Source organism: Microcaecilia unicolor, chromosome 6, assembly GCF_901765095.1.
Source record: "Microcaecilia unicolor chromosome 6, aMicUni1.1, whole genome shotgun sequence".
In the NCBI taxonomy this organism is placed as follows: Eukaryota; Metazoa; Chordata; class Amphibia; order Gymnophiona; family Siphonopidae; genus Microcaecilia; species Microcaecilia unicolor.
In genome coordinates, this window is record NC_044036.1 from 4,704,255 (window position 1) to 4,723,970 (window position 19,716).

General features: G+C 41.0%; 1 protein-coding gene across 1 annotated transcript in view; it reads right to left on the minus strand.

Annotated features, from left to right (window-relative positions):
• Positions 1-1,017: 1,017 nt before the first annotated feature.
• The window catches only part of MPL (MPL proto-oncogene, thrombopoietin receptor), a 31,263-nt gene continuing 12,564 nt past the window's right edge, over positions 1,018-19,716 (minus strand). The window contains exons 4-7 of the mRNA XM_030205545.1: positions 15,972-16,180; positions 13,324-13,466; positions 2,854-3,046; positions 1,018-1,145 (exon numbers count right to left, since the gene is read on the minus strand). Of these exons, the coding sequence (XP_030061405.1) occupies positions 1,018-1,145; positions 2,854-3,046; positions 13,324-13,466; positions 15,972-16,180 (673 nt within the window). The remainder of the gene's footprint in view (positions 1,146-2,853; positions 3,047-13,323; positions 13,467-15,971; positions 16,181-19,716) is intronic.

Below are 19,716 nucleotides of genomic sequence, written 5' to 3' on the forward strand. Positions count from 1 at the left end.
ACTAAGGAGGCTAGGGCTTTTCAGCTTGGAGAAGAGACGGCTGAGGGGTGACATGATAGAGGTATATAAAATAATAAGTGGAGTGGAACAGGTGGATGTGAAGCATCTGTTCACACTTTCCAAAAATACTAGGCCTAGGGGGCATGCGGTGAAACTACAGTGTAGTAAATTTAAAACAAATCGAAGAAAAATTTTCTTCACCCAATGCATAATTAAACTGTGGAAGTCGTTGCCGGAGAACACGGTGAAGGCGGTTAGCTTAGCAGAGTTTAAAAAGGGGTTAGACAGTTTCCTAAAGGACAAGTCCATAAACCACTACTAAATGGACTTGGGAAAAATCCACAATTCCAGGAATAACATGTGTAGAATGTTTGTACGTTTGGGAAGCTCGCCAGGTGCCCTTGGCCTGGATTGGCCGCTGTTGTGGACAGGATGCTGGGCTCGATGGTCTTTTCCCAGTGTGGCATTACTTATGTACTTATGACAAGGCAATGAGGCAGGAACTGGGCTGAACAGGAGACAAGATGCTGAGGAAGGAACTGGATGGGACTTGGAGACAAGAGGCTGAGGCAGGAACTGGACTGGACTAGAGAGAAGATGCCGAGGCAGGAACTGGACTGAACTGGAGACAAAACTCTGGGCTGGAGTCAAGACAATGAGGCAGGAACTGGGCTGAACTGGAGACAAGATGCTGAGGCTGGGTAGGACCGAACTGAAGACAAGACATTGTGGCGACCCATTGCGAAGACAAGGGCAAAGGGAAATCGTCTGCTAGAAATAGTCCATTCAGGTGACATCATCCAGGAGTGTCAGGGCAGCTGGAACTTAAAATGAGGGGACATGGTGCACGCACACCTAGGGAACCCAGCTCCAGCCAGCATCAGAATGTGGAGAGTGTAGCTGGGCTGAAAAGCTGGAGCTGCCAGGGATCCTCTATATGTGGCCTCCCATGGAGAGAGAGGTGTGGGAGCCTCGAATACCCTGCACAGAGGGTCGGGGGTGCATCAGGGAACAGGATCATGGCTGTGGCTGCGAAAATACCTCCTCCCCAAATGACCCATCCTTCCAGGTCTGGGTTCGGTCTTTATAGATGAAGATGTATGAAATCTGCCTGTATCGGAAATAAGGGTGATGATGCAGAGCAACTGAAAGAAATCTCAGTGAACCTGGAAGATGTACTGAGACAAATTGACAAATTAAAGAGTAGTAAATCACCTGGACCAGATGGCATAAATCCAAGGGTACTCAAAGAACTCAAGCATGAAATTGCTGATCTGCTGTTAGTATTATGTAACCTGTTGTTAAAATCATACCTGAAGATTGGAGGGTGGCCAATGTGATGCCGATTTTTAAAACGAGTTCCAGGGGTGATCCGGGAAATTACAGAATGGTAAGCCTGATGTTAGTTGTGGGCAAAATAGTAGAAACTATTATAAAGAATAAAATTATTGAACACATAGATAAACATGGTTTAATGGAACAGAGTCAGCATGGGCTGAGCCATTTCTTTGAAGGAGTGAATAAACATGTGGATAAAGGTGAGCTGGTTGATGTAGTGTATCTAGATTTTCAGAAAGCTTTTGATAAAGTTCCTCATGAGAGTCTCCTGAGAAAATGGGATAGGAGGCAAGGTACTGGTGTGGATTAGGAATTGGACAGAAAACAGAGGGTAGGGTTAAATGGTCATTTCTCTCAATGGAGGAGAGTGAACAGTGGAGTGCCACAGGGATCTCTACTGGGACTGGTGCTATTTAACATATTTATAAATGATATGGAAATCGGAATGACAAGTGAGGTGATTAAATTTGCAGATGGCACAAAAGGAAGTCGGAATGATGAGTGAGGTGATTAAATTTGCAGATGACAGAAAACTATTCAAGGTTGTTAAAACACATGTGGACTGTGAAAAACTGCAGGAAGACCTTAGGAAATTGGAAGACTGGGCAACCAAATTGCAGATGAAATTTAATGTTGACAAATGCAAGGTGATGCACATTGGAAAGAATAATCCGAACCATAGTTATCTGATGCTAGGGTCCACCTTGGGGGTCAGCACTCAAGAAAATGATCTAGATAATACGCTGAAATCTTTTACTCTGTGTTCTGTGGTGGTGGCAGTCAAAAAAGCAAACACGATGCTAGGAATTATTAGAAAAGGGATAGTGAACAAGACCGAAATACTATAATGTCTCTGTATCGCTTCATGGTGCAACTGCACCTTGAGTATTGCATTCAGTTCTGGTCGCTGTATCTCAAAAAAGATATATTTTGAAATTAGAAAAGGCTCAAAGAAGAGTGACCAAAATGATAAAGGGGATGGAACTCCTCTCGTATGAGGAAAGGCTAAAGAGGTTAGGGCTCTTCAGCTTGGAAAACAGACTGATGAGGGGAGATATGATTGAGGTCTACAAAATCCAGAGTGGTGTAGAGTGAATAGAAGTAAATCAATTTTTTACTCATTCCAAAAGTACAATGACTTGGGAACACTCAAGGAAGTTACATAGAAATACTTTTAAAACAAATGGGAAGAAAGATTTTTTCACTCAAATAGTTAAGCTTTGGAACTCTTTGCTGGAGGATGTGGTAACAGCAGTTAGCATATCTGGGTTTAAAAAAGGGTTGGACAAGTTCCTGGAGGAAAAGTCCATAGTCTCCTATTGAGACAGACATGGGGAAGCAACTGCTTGCCCTGGGATTGGTAGCATGGAATGTTGCTACAATTTGGGTTTGTGCCAGGTCCTTGTGACCTGGCTTGACCACTGTTGGAAACAAGATACTGGGCTAGATGTACCATTGGTTTGACCCAATCTGGCAGTTCTTATGTTTTTATTAGACTCCCAAGTACACACTCACCAGTATTGGCTGGCACAGTTACTTGCTTGTTGTCTGTCCTGGCTGGCACAGTCACTTGCATGTTGTCTGTCCATGTGCTCCACAATCCTTGGAATTTTTCCCCATTTGGTTTTGTTCGGATTTGCAGCGAGTATGTTGTCCCCATGCGAAGGTCCAGTATCTCACTGTGTGCTCTGTGCTGGATCTGAAGGGTCTGCACAAAGAGAAGATTACTCAGTGAATTGCATGGAGAGAGAAATCTTCAAGTAGCAAGAAATTCAGTCTTTGACACCACTGAGCTGTTGGCTCAATGAATTCTGGGGTTTCACTAATTAAGAGCTCGAAGTGCTGGAACTCCAACCTGTTGAAAAGTAGAAATGTCTTGAATTTTAGGCAGAAGTTTCTGCTGCTGTAGGACATTTTTGGTTTATTTGGAAAAATGTTGATGGTCCTTTTTTTTCCAGACATTATGTACATGTTACATCGTATGAGCTCCATAAAAAAGCTGTCTTTGGCACAAAGCAAGTGCTACGGTGAGTGGTAGCAGTAAATTTGAGAGATTGAGATCATACCCTACATGACTCGACGTATGAGTGAGGATCATTCCTGTTATGGTATGCACAAAAGTAACCCATTTTGAGACATTACCCCTGAGAAGAACGAGAGAGAACATCCTGTATGAATGAGTGTCTTTCCTTCTGCTGGTTATGGATATTACATAGTAACAATTTTCAAAGGGTTTAAGAGTTGAACTTCGAGTGTTTCTTATCTGTTCCCTTCTCCACTACTGCCAACTCCAGACTTCGCGCCTTCTGTCTCGCTGCACCCTACGCCTGGAATAAACTTCCTGAGCCCCTACGTCTTGCCCCATCCTTGGCCACCTTTAAATCTAGACTGAAAGCCCACCTCTTTAACATTGCTTTTGACTCGTAACCACTTGTAACCACTCGCCTCCACCTACCCTTCTCTCTTCCTTCCCGTTAACATTAATTGATTTGATTTGCTTACTTTATTTTTTGTCTATTAGATTGTAACCTCTTTGAGCAGGGACTGTCTTTCTTCTATGTTTGTGCAGCACTGCGTATGCCTTGTAGCGCTATAGAAATGCTAAATAGTAGTAGTAGTAGTAGTAGTAGTAGTAGTAGTAGTAGTAGTAATAAAGCAGCTTAAAATGTGGATGGCTACGAGGGCAGAGTTTGGGTGGGGAAAAAAAGGGAAGGTTCTTAGCTCTTATTTTCAGTACTAATGTGATGATGATTTCCTCAGTATGCTTTAAGAAAACCAAGGACATAGTTAGAAAAAAAAGAATTGGGTAAGAAGTTGGATTGGATTGCTCCTATTCAAACGAAGATCTATTGTAATGCTAGATGGTACCCGTGGTACCATAATGGCATTAAATTATTAAATTAAAGACAACTGAGGCATGTGGAACGCCAATGGTATAAAGATCATATACCTGCATTATGAATGTGGTGTCGTGAACAACAAAAGTATTATAATTGCCGAATAAAGCAGGCAAAACATCTTATTATTGTGAGATTATCAGGAACTGTAATGACCTGGCTCAGAAATTTTTTGTATTATTTTTGGTTTGATGGGTTCTATAATAATTTTGTCACTAAAGTGTCTTTTCTTAAAACATCCCTTGCTAAGTCTGATGGCAAGGACTTGAAGACATGTAACAGTTTAGCGGATGGGACAGCATTGATTTCAACCATATTCTTTCACATCTTTGTCTACAGTTTTGATATCTATGAGCATAACTTGTGGTTTACTTGATCCCGTCCCATCACCATGGACTACTGTTTCCCATCATGGACCTTTGCCATGATAAATCAAAGCCTTCTGAGGGTTCACTACCATACTTACTGGAAGCATGCAGTGGTGCAACCAGTTTTAAAAGCAGCAAGTCTTAATCCTCTTGTTCCATCAAATTATAAACTATTTTGAATTTGTTTTGTGTCAAAGGTTTTGGAAAAAGTAGTGTGTAAACAACGGTCAACTTTATAGAACACAATAAAGTACTTCAGCCTTGCCAGTTGGGTTTTCCGATGGGCCATCGTAGAGATACAATTTTGCCATCCTTAGGGGTTCTTTTACAAAGACGTGCTAGCGTTTTTAGCACATGCTAAAAATAAGCATGCTCTAAATGCTAGAGACATCCATAGGAATGTATGGGTGTTGTCTAGCATTTAGCACATGCTAAAAACGCTAGCGTGCCTTTGTAAAAGACCCCTTTACTGAACAACGTTTGTGGCACACAGGTTATTCTGGCAATACCTTTGGCCTTTGACTTGATCAATCATAAATGGTTTCTTGAATGTTTAGGGGCTCATTTTCAAAGCACTCAAACCTATAAAGTTATTTAGAGGTGTATTTTCAAATGCGCCTCTTAGTGTCCATAGGTATAGGTGGGTTAGCATTAAAATGGTTCAGTTCATTTTCGAAAGGTCATTCTTTTGTTGGAACATCTTCCTCAGACACATTGAAGAAAACCACCTCTTTGGACTGTGGGGTACCCCAGTGTTACCCCTTATATTTTTAAAGCCATTTTGTTAAATATTATTCAAAGATTTTGGGAGTTAATGTTCATTGTTATGCTGATGACATGTGGAGGGATATTTTCAAAAGGACGTCTTAGTCAGAATGTCCCAAATGGACATCCATCTCGCATGTATTTTCAAACAAGAAGGTAGGTGAAGATTTCCTTTGACTATTTAAGGCTTGGTCATTGGATTTGTTTGGACCCTATTGTGCACTTATTTCTTTTAATAATGTGACTCAACTATATGTGTATGCACTCGATATGGTTCTCTGCTTGTATTTTCTTTAAGAGTTTAATAAAGATTTAAGTTTAAAAGAAGATTTCCTGTTCAAAAATATCTCCGTGTGCTGGAGATGTCCAGCATGAACAGTGATTTTAGAAACTGGAACATTCAAATTATCAATGGGTGAAAACAAGGGACATGAACGTTTATATGGCAACTTTCTTTGAAAATGGCTACACAGACATCCATGCAAAGCAGAGGGGCAGCCTAGTGGTTAGTGCAGTGGACTGTAAATCAAAGGACCCAGGTTCAAATCCCACTTGAACTCTTTTATTTTGTGCAACCCGGGTCTCGCGGACCAGCTCAGTCCTTCCCCAGAATGACCTGGGTCACCACAATCAGATTCTCATTTTTAGTCCCTTTTACCTACTCGCTCCTCACAGTCCTTCTGATTCGAATTTGGGCACAGTCCAGGACCGGATAATAATCCGGAAGGCTGTAGAGCTTATTAGTGATTAATACCTGAGCAATCCAGTAGTATCTCTCCCTTTCCCTCTCTCTCAAAGGACCTCTCAACACGGCAAGGATAAGTACATAAGTCATAGGCGTAGTTTGACTGTTTCATTTGGGGGGGGGCAAAGAATGGGCGGAGCATATTAGCATATCATTTGCATATATACATATGCAAATGAATATGCTAATATGGAGGAAGGAATTGAAATTTACAGGCAAAATATCACAGATGCACATTTCAAAAAGCTGACACATTTCAATTAATAAATTATGAATAAAATACTTTTATCTACCTTTGTTGTCTATCATTTAGTTTTTCTATTCGCTTTGGTCCCAGTGTCTTCTGTTTTATGCAGTGTCTTCTTTCCAGTAGGCTTCCCTCTGCTCCCCACCCTCCCAGTCCCATCCATCTCTTGCTCCTTCCCTCTGCTCCCCACCCCTCCCAGTCCCATCCATCTTCTGTTCCTTCCCTCTGTTCACCATCCCTCCGTCCCATCCATCTTCTGCTCCTTCCCTCTGCTCCCCACCCCTCCCAGTCCCATCCATCTTCTGTTCCTTCCCTCTGTTCACCATCCCTCCGTCCCATCCATCTTCTGCTCCTTCCCTCTGCTGTGCCTGACCTCTCCCAATCCCATCCATCTCCTGGTCCATCCCTCTGCTCCCCACCCCTCCCAGTTCCATCCATCTTCCTTCTACTGCCCCCCCCCCCCGCGAGGTCCAAGATCGTGACTTCGTTTACCCCCTCTCTTCCTCCCTCCCTCCCTCTGGCGCAGGCAACAGTCTTCAGCTTTTTCAGCATTCCTGGCAGCTATGCGGGAACAGGAACTTGAAGAGAAGGCTTTGGGGCAGAGCCGAAGGCAGCGTGTACATCGCTACCGCTGCCAGGAACGCTGAAAAAGACTGCTGCCTGCACTGGAGGGAGGGAGGAAGAGAGAGGGGTAGACGGACACGCTCCTCTCCGTCCGCTTGGCTTCCCTGCCCTCTCTGTCTGCGTCCCGCCTTCCTCTGACGTCAGAGGAAGGCGGGACGCAGACAGAGAGGGCAGGGAAGCCAAGCAGATGGAGAGGAGCGCGTGCCTGCATGTGTTTTTTTTTTTAAACTAATGGCGCGGCGGCGCCTCGTCGTCGTTTGGGGGGGCATTGCCCCCCTCCCCCCCCCCCCCCAGTCTACGCCTATGTACATAAGTATTGTCATACTGGGAAAGACCAAAGGTCCATCAAGCCCAGCATCCTGTTTCCAACAGTGGCAAATCCAGGTCACAATATACCTGGCAAGATCCCAAAAAAGTACAAAACATTTTATACTGCTTATCCCAGAAATAGTGGATTTTCCCCAAGTCCATTTAATAACGGTCTATGGACTTTTCCTTTAGGAAGCCGTCCAAACCTATTTTAAACTCCGCTAAGTTAACTGCCTTTACCACATTCTCTGGCAACGAATTCCAGAGTTTAATTACATGTTGAGTGAAGAAACATTTTCTCCGGTTCGTTTTAAATATACTACATTGTAGCTTCATCTCATGCCCCCTAGTCCTAGTATTTTTGGAAAGCGTGAACAGACGCTTCACATCTACCTGTTCAACTCCACTCATTATTTTATAGACCTCTATCATATCTCCCCTCAGCCGCCTTTTCTCCAAGCTGAAGAGCCCCAGCTGCTTTAGCCTTTCCTCATAGGGAAGTCGTCCAATCCCCTTTATCATTTTCGTCTCCCTTCTCTGCACCTTTTCTAATTCCACTATATCTTTTTTGAGATGCAGCGACCAGAATTGAACACAATATTCGAGGTGCGGTCGCACCATGGAGCGATACAAAGGCATTATAATATCCTCATTTTTGTTTTCCATTCCTTTCCTAATAATACCTAACATTCTATTTGCTTTCTTAGCCGCAGCAGCACACTGAGGAGAAGGTTTCAACGTATCATCAACGACGACACCTAGATCCCGTTCTTGGTCGGAGACTCCTAATGTGGAACCTTGCATGACGTAGCTATAATTTGGGTTCCTCTTTCCCACATGCATTACTTTGCACTCACATTAAATGTCATCTGCCATTTAGATGCCCAGTCTCCCAGTCTCGTAAGGTCCTCTTGTAATTTTTCACAATCCTCCCGCGATTTAACGACTTTGAATAACTTTGTGTCATCAGCAAATTTAATTACCTCACTAGTTATGAGGCAGCCTGGGCAGAGAAATCATATTTGTTAATTCTGTTTAAGTTTGGTTCAGTCCTGCAAGTGATGGAATGCCATCTGGTTTTGATTGCTCAAATGTCTAGCTTTTGCTAGACTAGAGGTTAGAAAGGTCAGTGAGAAATGAAACTTTCTTTGTCCCTTTGTGAGTGATGGATTGTTCATAGGTATTATTTACCACATCTGGATGCCATTCTGAGCAAGGCATACTGGACAGTTTCGCAGGCAGTTTAAAAGATTAGGCTGAATGTTGTTTAGAAGAAGATAGTTTAGATATAGATATTCTTGATGATTTAGATTTTGTCTTATAAGGAATTCTGATTTCTGCTTATTTTAAAATATGTTTTATTCTGTTTAATTAATAAGTTCTATTTCTATGTAGAATATCTTTTCAATTCAGTGTTACATCTTTGTGTGACTTTTCAAGTGAGATTTGTCTGCAGTTTAAGAGGTCATAATCTGGTTTGAATTATCCACAGGCCTAGCTAGTTCTGTGTATGAAGCTAGAAGGTGAAAGAGGTCAGGGAAAGTCAAGTCTTCTCCTTGATGGATTATAACTAAGTGTAGGACTGGTCTTCTGAAAGTAATAACAAACCATGTCTGTGTGCCATTAAGCAAGATTGGCCCTTTAATGAACCCATATGACTGGGAATCTGAGAATTTAATAATAATAAAATGCAGGAGATAGGTGCCACATTGTCTAGTTTGAGAGGCCCCAGGTCATAGGTCAGTTTAGGAAATATCTCAAACCTATGTAACTGATATTTTTGAATAAATGTATAGAGATAATTAGTTCAAGACAGGGTAATCAATCTATTCCTTACCATCTGGTGAGAAAGGGGGGCTAGAAGGGTTTAGGACCCTATATAAATGGGAACAGAAGCAGTTTACGTTAGAAGAGAAGGAGCTGAGACGAGAGAGACAACAGACAGGAGAAGACAGGAGACACAGAGAGAGAGCTCAGAAGAAGAGACACAGAAGGACAAGACACAGAGAGAGCTAGAGCTGATGTCCTACTTTGTTTGCTGGCAAATAAAGAAGACTTTTCTCTCATTCTGGTGTGTGGTGTTTAACTCCTGAAGTACCACAGATTCTGCTAACAATAGTGGTAATTCCTGCAACAGTTACTCTCATCTCTAGGTCATTTATATAAATATGTTAAAAAGCAGCGGTCCCAGCACAGAGCCCTGGGGAACCCCACTAACTACCCTTCTCCATTGAGAATACTTACCATTTAACCCTACTCTCTGTTTTCTATCTTTTAACCAGTTTTTAATCCACAATAGAACACTACCTCCTATCCCATGACTCTCCAATTTCCTCTGGAGTCTTTCATGAGGTACTTTGTCAAACGCCTTCTGAAAATCCAGTTATACAATATCAACTGGCTCCCCTTTATCCACATGTTTGTTCACCCCTTCAAAGAAATGTAGTAGATTGGTGAGGCAAGATTTCCCTTCACTAAATCCATTTGTCTCATTAATCCATGCTTTTGAATATGGTCTGTAATTTTGTTCTTAATAATAGTCTGTACCATTTTGCCCGGCACTGACGTCAGACTCACCGGTCTATCATTTCCCGGATCTCCTCTGGAACCTTTTTTAAAAATCGGCGTTACATTGGCCACCCTCCAATCTTCCAGTACCACGCTCAATTTTAAGGATAAATTCCTTTCCAAAACTTTACTGAACTGTGCAATGGCAGTAAATCCAAAGTTCAAACTCTTTATGTACGGGCAGTATTTGGTTTACGAGGGTTTTTTTTTCCATCCTTTTGTGTTAATCCAGCTAAGACTATTTGGTGCACTCTTATTCAACATGTGGAAAGAAAGGTTTATGTGCCTTTCAATGCAATAATAAACCATTTTGCAAGACAGTGGCACCAAGGCAGAAGCAAGTGGGCATTGCTCCTATCTCTCATCTTCAAGGGGAGAAGGGAGGTCTGCTAGACCAGATATTTTTAGGGGTATCTGGGGGGGGGGGGGTCATCTTAGGGTTTTGGGGGTTGTGGAGAACAATGAACTAAGGTGAAGTGCGAAGGAAAGGAGCACCCACAAAAAGTGGAGGTGCACTCAATCCCTACGAGAGTCAATCAAGCAAAAGAGGAGTAGGGTAGGCTGGCTCTTTCCAAGCAATGAAGGAGACATATGTACAATTTAGATTTTTATTGAAAAGCTCTAAACAACTCGATACAGCTGCTGTGTTTCGGCGCCTAAGGGCCTGCCTCAGGAGTCTTAGTGGCTACAGGAGACGGCATGACGTGAAGACGTTGTAGTCACTAAGATTCATGAAGAAGGTGCTTAGGCGCCAAAACACAACAGCTGTGTCGAGTCATTTGGAAAGAGCCAGCCTACCCTACGTCTCTTTTGTTTTAGGTGAAGTGCCACAGTTCACCCAAGCTCACTAAGCCAAGTAGCGGGTTGGAGTTGTGCTCAGCTTTTCACTCTTTAGCTCACCTCTCTGCTTCTGCACTGAACATGTGTTAGCTTTAATGCTATATGAGCATGTGGCCAACTTGTGCTCAAAACCCCTTTCTGTAATGTGTGCCTACAAAATGATATGCTAAAGCCGTGATAAAGCTGTGCAAAGTCAGAATGCACTTTACTGTTTAAAAAGCATCTTAGCAGTCGGCACACCTTATCTAGAGAAATAGACTTATTTATATTTATGCAATCCTTAAATCGGCCTAGATAATTGAAGCGCAAATTTAAAAAAAAAATTCAGGTTTTTATGTTTTCATATCAGCTTCAATAATCAAAAACAGCGAAGATGACGCAAAAAATGAAAAAAACGCCCAAAAAGAAAAACAAAATACATACAAGAAAGAAAAATTGATAAAAATCAAAAATATAAACAAATTATAAATATCAAAAAAAGAAAATCAAAAAAAGACGACACAAGCAAAATGAAAAAAACTAAATAAATTTATTAGGGTGATATGACTCGACACAGCTGTGTTTCGGCCCAACTGGCCTGCGTCAGGAGTCTGTTACACCATATATGTATTATCTGGTAATGTCAATCCTTGGAGGGTATTCAATTAAACGCACTTTTATTCAGTAACACTCTACCTTTAAAAAGGCTGTGTGCACGGTTTGACCAAAATCGCTGTAGAAAACTCTGGTGCAGGAAATGTGTGTATAGCTCATTGAAAAAAACTTCAAAGCTGCTTGGCGTTCGCTGGCAAATCGAGTCATATCACCCTAATAAATTTATTTAGTTTTTTTCATTTTGCTTGTGTCGTCTTTTTTTGATTTTCTTTTTTTGATATTTATAATTTGTTTATATTTTTGTTTTTTTACCAATTTTTCTTTCTTGTATGTATTTTGTTTTTCTTTTTGGGCGTTTTTTTTCATTTTTTGCGTCATCTTCGCTGTTTTTGATTATTGTTGTTTTCTGCGAAGACAGGTTTCTTCTGTATTTTTCATATCAGTTTCTTCACATATTTATTTATTTATTTTGCTGCATTTGTATCCCACATTTTCCCACCTCTTTGCAGGCTCAATGTGGCCTACCTTGTGCCGTAATGGCAGTCACCAATTATGGAATGAGAGAACAGAATAATATACAATTAAGGTACATATCAAAAAATTAGAAGTAAAGAAATAATCAATAGATATTAGGTATGTAAAACGTAGGATCAAGAGTAACATTAGATGATAATAGTGAGATTAAAGTAGTCAGATTAAGGAGTTCAATGTTGATTAGTACTAATACAGTTCTGATGATGAATCTTTATGAAGGATTATTTATATGTCTTGTTGAATAAGTTAAGTTTTCAGCGATTTCCGGAAGGCTGTCAAATCATATGTTGATTTTAAGACAGTCGGTAGTCCAATAGTTAAAGTTACTCAATCAAATCAAGCTAAAATAGTAGACTTGGAAAAACAGTTGGAACAAACTAAAACTTTTGAACAAACAATTATACTTGAAACAAATCAAATTAAAGAGAGTCAAATAACTTTAATAAAAGAAAATGTATATTTACATAGGAAAATAGAAACTTTAGAAAATCTACAAAGGATGAAAACATTGAGATTTATACATTTTCCTAAAGTTCCAGCAGTGGCTCCTTTAATAACATTTAAAAGATATCTTTCTGAAGTATTAAAAATTACTGAACAATTGTTTCCACCTGTAGCAAGGATTTATTATTTGGCTCCCTATGTTAAGAAACCAAGTGAGCGCATAATACCATCTATGGAAACCCCATTTGAGGAGCTAAATTTGAATTTATCACAAACAATTAAAGATGAACTATGTGCAGTACAACCTGCTACATTAATTATAGACTTTGTTCTACAGCCGGATCGGGACTGGGTCTTGAAAACTTTCTTTAAACATAGACATGAAGTCTTTCTGAATTGCAAAGTCAAAGTATTTCCTGATATTGCTAGACAAACTCAGAAAAGACGTCAGTCTTTTTTGAAACTTCGTGATCGTGTATTGTTACAGGGGGGAATTTTCTGGCTTAATTTTCCTTGCAAATGTGTTGTTAAATTTCAATCTATTAAATATGTTTTCTATGAGAGTGATCAGTTAGCAAAATTCCTGGACTCCAGACAAGAACCAGCCGTAAACTCTCTGGTGCTTCCTCCATTAGAATCTACTCCGTGATAGGATAAGTGGGAATATGTTCTATTCATTTTTTCCTATGTTAACCAATTTTTGAATTGTGCCTTGCCTATAATTGTGGACTTTAGCAGTAATTATCATTTAATAGATTTTCTTTATAAAATATTTTCTTGTATGGTACGGTAATACTCCTTTTCTGTACAAGTGTATCTTGTAAAATTCATTAAAATTACAAATAAATCGAAAAAAAAAAATAAATAAAGTCGGTAGTGCATTCCAACGTTAAGTACTGTGGCACATCTGATGTCAAGTTATTTAACCAAGTACGTTAAGAATTCTTTTAAAATGAAGACATTCTAATCGTCAAAGTAAAAGAAATGTTTTTCATTTTTGTCATCTCTCTACCACTCGACACTGCTCAGCGTTCGTTCTTTCACACTTACCTTCCATTCTGTTTCATTTTCTTCCCTGTATCTAATCTCGTACATCATATGCCCTGACAGTTCTAGCAGTGGTGGCTCCCACTCCAAGTGAAGGCTGGATCCAAACACCTCCATTTTCCGCACCTTTAGTGGCTCTGAGCGCACTGTAAAGAGAGTAGAAAAAACAACAGCCAGAAGCAATTATGAATCACTGAAGAAACAGAGAATTCACAACAATAACAATTCAATAAACAAACATGAAAGTACTTGTATATAGTAACACAGTACTTTCCAAACCACCGCAGCCAGGTTTTCCGGTATCTGCATGCACTTGCCTCTATTGGGTTATCACCATAGGTGGTTGGTGGCTCATCTGTTTGGGGAAGTTAAAGTGGGTGGGGCTGAGGCAGGACAGGGCAGGGCCTGGCCTTAATTGTCTGACAAGAGAAAAAAATCTATTGCACCAATTACCAAAACAAAATAACTCAAATAAATACACTGGTGCCATAAAGGAAATACAGGAACATATAATATATATTTTTTGAGGAGGAAAAGACCTCATAAAGACTGTTGCCACTAATAAGGCTCCCAAATGTATGAAGCCACTGAACAGTGCACACAGTCAAAAAGTAATCAGAGGTCTAAAAACCTTCCCCAATCGTCCGGTAGCTCCAACAAAAATCACAACCTTTATTTTTCATACATGAAACTACCAGCAAATGTAATTGGAAAAAGCAGTTAACTTTAGGCGATGTATTCACTTGTAAGTGAAGAAAATGACACCATCCAGTCTTCGAACGATACAGATTACAGGTTCTGTGATCTCATTGTAGAATACTCAATGCTCTTTGGCATCATGGCTAAGGTCCCAACGGGGACCCGTTTTGCAGGTAGCTGCTTCTAGAGACCTTGCCTACATATCACCCGATAATGTCCTCAATCAGTCTTAGTGTGTGGTGTCATTTTCTTCACTTACAAGTGAATACAACGCCTAAACAACTGCTTTTTCCAATTACATTTGCTGGTAGTTTCATAGATGAAAAATAAAGGTTGAGTTTTGTTGGAGCTACCGGACAATTGGGGGAGGTTTTTAGACCTATGATTACTTTTTGACCGTTCAGTGGCTTCATGCATTTGGGAGCCTTATTATTGGCAATGGTCTTTATGAGGTCTTTTCCTCCTCAAAATTAAGAATTTATTTTGAGTTTATATTGTATATTCCTGTATTTCCTTTTAGGCATCAGTGTATTTATTTGACTTAATTGTCTGACAACATGCAGAAAGAAAGATCTGTAAAATAGATGTAGATAATACATACATTGCCAGAATAGAGTGACAAAGAACATTAAACAATGTAAAGTTCAGTAAATATATATAGGTCTCTTAGGTAACTGAATTAAAAAATGTCAGCAGGCGATGCCTCCGTTTCTATAGAGACCTGCAGCCCATCAACCTCTTTCTCTCTCACCTGTCCCACTTGCCTACAGCCCATCGACCTCTCTCTCTCACATCCCACCTCCCCTTTTTTCTCACACATATATCATTCCCCCTCCCCTCCGACTCTCATAGAGCTTGTTGAGTTTGCTGGCTCATAAGATTGGGAACTACAAGGTCAACAGGTTGTTCGTGAACCTCAGATTGCTCTAACTGTCTGAGAGCTCCTTGGCTACACAGTGTAGCTAGAAGGCATTGGGGGGGGGGGGGGTGAGGGGTAAGGAAACTGTTGTAGTGGAGGGAAGGAATATGCTGGACCAGAGAGCAGAGATGCCAAGGGTGGCTCATCCAGAAGAGTGACGTACCACCCCAATAAGTGACACTGAAGGTCAATGAGTGAGATTTTCTCACGATGCATTCAATCTATACATTTGAAATAGTACTGAAGGAACTGAAGCCCAGGGAAGGGCTGCTGGCTACTCTTATTGACATGCAATGCTTTCACATTTACATAGAAATGGATTTCTTTATCATGGATGACATGTTACATATTTTGCACTCAATATTTCAAGCACTTAACACTAAACCACATAACCATCTATGGAAACAATTCAACTGTATTGAAATATCCCTCAACTGGCAGTACAAGTTTTGATGTCAACTCAGTAAGACCAACACACAATTCCTCCACCACAAAACATCCCTTTCCTAATAATTCCTAGCATTATCTTTGCTTTTTTGACCACTACCACACATCTAAAGGTCAAAAGCTGTCCTAAATTCACTGAATATTGCCTAGCACCCAGATAACTGTCAGGTCTTGGCCTATGTGTGCCAATCTCATTCCTTACTCCCCACTCCCCCAAAGCACCTCACAACCACCCTTCCTCCCACCCCCCAAAGCACAGATTCATTTTTCCTTTAGTAAATCCATATTGCCTCGGATCCTGCAACCCGTTGGAATCTAGAAAGTTTAACTATCTTTTCCTTTAACAGTGACTCCATTATTTTTCCTACCACCGATGTGATTCTTACCAGCCTGTAGTTTCCCTCTTCTTCCCTGTCCCCGCTTTTGTGAAGAGGGGCCACATCAGCTCATCTCCAATCCCAAAGAACACAATATTCGAGGTGCACCATGGAGCAACCGCACAGTAATTGTTGGAAATGGCACCTGCTAAATAACTCCAGGAGAAGGTAAGGTAGGGAGGAGTTTCCTGTGTTCCCATGCGACTTACCGATGTGTTGCAGCAAGAATGGCTCTTTGATGTAGGTGAGGACAAGATGTGAGGCTGTTGTAATATTTACGATGACATAAATTTTGCTGTCATTTTCTGGCCTGAATGCGCAGGTGTGCAATGATTCATCTTGGTGGTTCTTCCAGTTGTGCAGTGAAGAGCCATTCTGGCTCTTATTCCACACCCCACATCTCTGCCAGACCAAATCTCTGAAAAATAACCAGATAAAGACATGATGTGAATGATGCACTCATCTGCTTCCCTGATTCATTTTCATTTCATTTATTTGTTTTTATTCCAAAGCATGTTTGGTTCAATGTGGCTTACGTAGAACAGAAGTAAATAGTAACGGCGTGTATAACGTATATTATAACAGTAGGCTAACAATTAAAGTAGTAGCTAATAAACATGTGAAACTAACATTATAGCATCGTACATACATGTAGCATTATAACAATTACCAACAATAAAGGTTATGCATAACAGTACAACTTTGAATAGCCAAGAGGCGTCGATGAGCAATGAAATATAAAAGGAGCAGCTGGAACAGCTGGGCTGGTTGAGAGTGTCATTCAGAGTGACTAGGTTGACATTTAACATGTGCGATTCTGGTAATATGGATCGGTGAGTGGATGCGAGTAGCCTGACATAGCGAATCAGGTGTGGGAACCAGTTCCTAGCAAATTAATTGGGTAAGAGGTAAGGTTGTGGATTTCAGTAAATTACTCTGTTCTTGGTTGAGAGATACAAGAAACAAGAGGAGTAAATAAATTTGTAGTGTTCGTTTGTGGTGGTGGTGGAGAGTCAGAAAGTTGCAAATGCCCACTATGGCGTTCCTCAGGGGGAGATTGATTAATGATGTTATAAGGTATTCTGGGAATAGGCCATGAAGAATCGTGAAGACAAGCGTTGCTATCTTTACGATGATTCTGGCTTTTATGGGAAGCCAATGAAGTGCTTGTAACAGGGGAGAGGCCCTGTGATAATGTGGGGACCTGAAAATGAGATGCACTGCTGTGTTTTCTATAGTTTGTAGACACAGGTCCTTGCAACCTGCATATAACCCATTAAGTAATCTAGCTGGGATAGTATCAGTGTTTGGACCAGAGGCCAGAATGTTAATATTGGGAAGAAGTTCCTGATTCTTCTTAGTTTCCAGAGCGACCCAAAAGCTTTTTTGGTCACTGCTGCAATTTGGTTGTTAAATGTTAGGTTTTAGTTGAGTGTCACGCTTAGTACTTTGAGGTTTCATTCTAGGGGGAACTGGTTTGGCCAATTGTGAAGTGGCTGCAGGTTATCAAACAGATTGGACTTGTTATTACTAGGAATTTAGTCTTTTCATCATTCAGTTTTAATTTGAATGTTGAGACCCATGTCTCCACGATGTCTAGGCTATTCTGGATCGTAGTTATGATGTCAGGTCTCCTACGAAGGAGAAGTAAATTGTGATGTCAGCATAAATATGTGTTTTTAGGCCATTTCTTTCAAGATTGCTGTCGAGGGGAATCATCATGATGTTGATTGGTGCTGGGGATAGTGGTGATCGTTGTGGTACCCTCACAGCCTGGGGACCACGATGTTGATACATGGTGAGCTGCCTTGACTTGGTATGATCTTGATTTGAGGAAACTAGAGAACCAGCATAGCAACGACCCACCAAGTCCCTATGCAGTCCAGAAGGTAAAGGAGAGTATTGTGGTCCACTATGTCAAAGGTACTAGACATATCAAATTGGAGAACTAGAACTTTGTTTCCTTTACTAATTTCCAATTTGATGTCATTTACTAGGGAGATGAGTACAGATTCCGTGCTGTGGTGTGCTCTGAAACCTGACTGGGAAGAGTGTAGGATTGAGTGTGCTGATAGGTATTCTGTCAATTATCAGGTAACCAGTTATTCCATGACTTTAACTAGCAGTGGGATGGAGACAACTGTGTATTTTTCTGGATAAGGGAAGCTTCCTGTCCGTAAGGAGAAGGCGATATGTTTGTTAGTAGATCTATGAACCAAGTTGGGGCATCTTGCAATAGAGAGGAGGGGTTGCTTGTTTCCAGATGGTCTTGTTTTCTAGAGTAGGCTTTTTACTCCATTTTCTTTCTAGTTGCCTTCGGCATCTTTTGTTGGAGAGTACCTTGCTGTTGAGCCATGGAGAAACTTTAGTTAGGCATTTGGTTTTCATTGTTGCAGGTACAATGTTATTGAGTGCCTTTACTTATTTGGTCCCATGTTGTGAGGTAGTCTGTTGAATCAGGTATTAGTTTTGGTGGCATGCCAAGATTTTGGTCCAGAAGTTGGTGGTATTATTTTGCTTCTTGAGGGGAACTTTGATGGTCATGGTGTTGCTTTCTGGTGCGTGTCTTCCTCTCTCCAGTTGAGTGTAAAGGTGAGTTTACTGTGGTCTGACCATGGGACGGGTGCCAATAAAGTGTTGGATATCTGTAGATGTTCTTGGTTTGTGAATTTGTATGTGAACAGGTCAAGGAGATGGCCATTGCAGTGGATTGGGGTGTTGTAAGATAAGGTTTGGTCCCAGGATGATGGGCAGTGTAGAACTTGTTGTGTAAAGAGATCCTTTGGGTCTTAGAGATGGAGACTGATATCATCTAGTAGTAAAATGTTAGAATAGGATGCACAAATGTTTGTGATAAAGTTAGTGAAGTCATCTTTTGTTTTGGCCCCAGCTGCCTGGTGGTCTATAGAAAAATGTGCAGTAGAGGTTACCCACAAGGCCGAGTCATTAGTGAATGCGAGTATTTCTAATGACAGTGTTACGAGGTTTGAGATTATGGCTATGATTAGGAATGATTTGTATGTGACAGCTAAACCCACTCCTTTTTTTTTTTTTGAGGGTTATGACAAGTGGGTGACTTTGTAACCCGGGGGGGGGGGGGCATAAATCATTTGTTGTAGGGTCCTCACGGTCATGGATCCAGGTCTCGGCAATCAGGGCTAGTCCTAGGTTTTCTTCTGCCACCCATGACCTTATGAATTCTGACTTGTTTACCACTGAGCATGCATTTATATAGGCAATCGGAATAGGTAAGTAGGATTGTAGATTGTAATCCGTGCAGTTGATAGTTATCAGGTGGCATTTGATGGTGTAAGGAGTGGAGGAGTAGCCTACTGGTTAGTGCAGTGGACTTTGATCCTGGGGAACTGGGTTCGATTCCCACTGCAGCTCCTTGTGACTCTGGGCAAGTCATTTAACCACTTTGAAAGTAGTTGCAAAAACCACAGAAAGGCAGTATATCAACTCCCTTTTCCTTTGGTAACGTTATGGGGATCTTCCTCTGGTTGATTGGTGGAGAGGGTGATGGTAATGGATGTTCAGATGGTCTCTTACTCCAGGCGCTGTATGCTCAATTATTGGTCTGAGGTCATATGGATGATAACCCAAGGAGGGAAGGATAGGGCTTTGGAGTCAAGGGCCATGGGACCAGGTTAGGGCATTAGATGACCATGAGATCAGTAATAGGTATAGTAGATATCTTTGTAGAATCATCATATTCCCACCCATCACTCTGTCTTTCATCCTCCCAAGGGTATCACCTCATCTACATTCTATAGAAACCATGTCCTGCCGCTATGATTTAGCTCACGTGAGTTAATTTCACATAGAGCACTGTAGGAATTTCTTCATCCTTGGGGGGTATACACATGCAAACCAGATTCGAGCCCCGGGATGATTACTCATGATTGTCAAATTTCTTTCCTATCTAAGCCTAGTGTATAAAGTGATCTACTT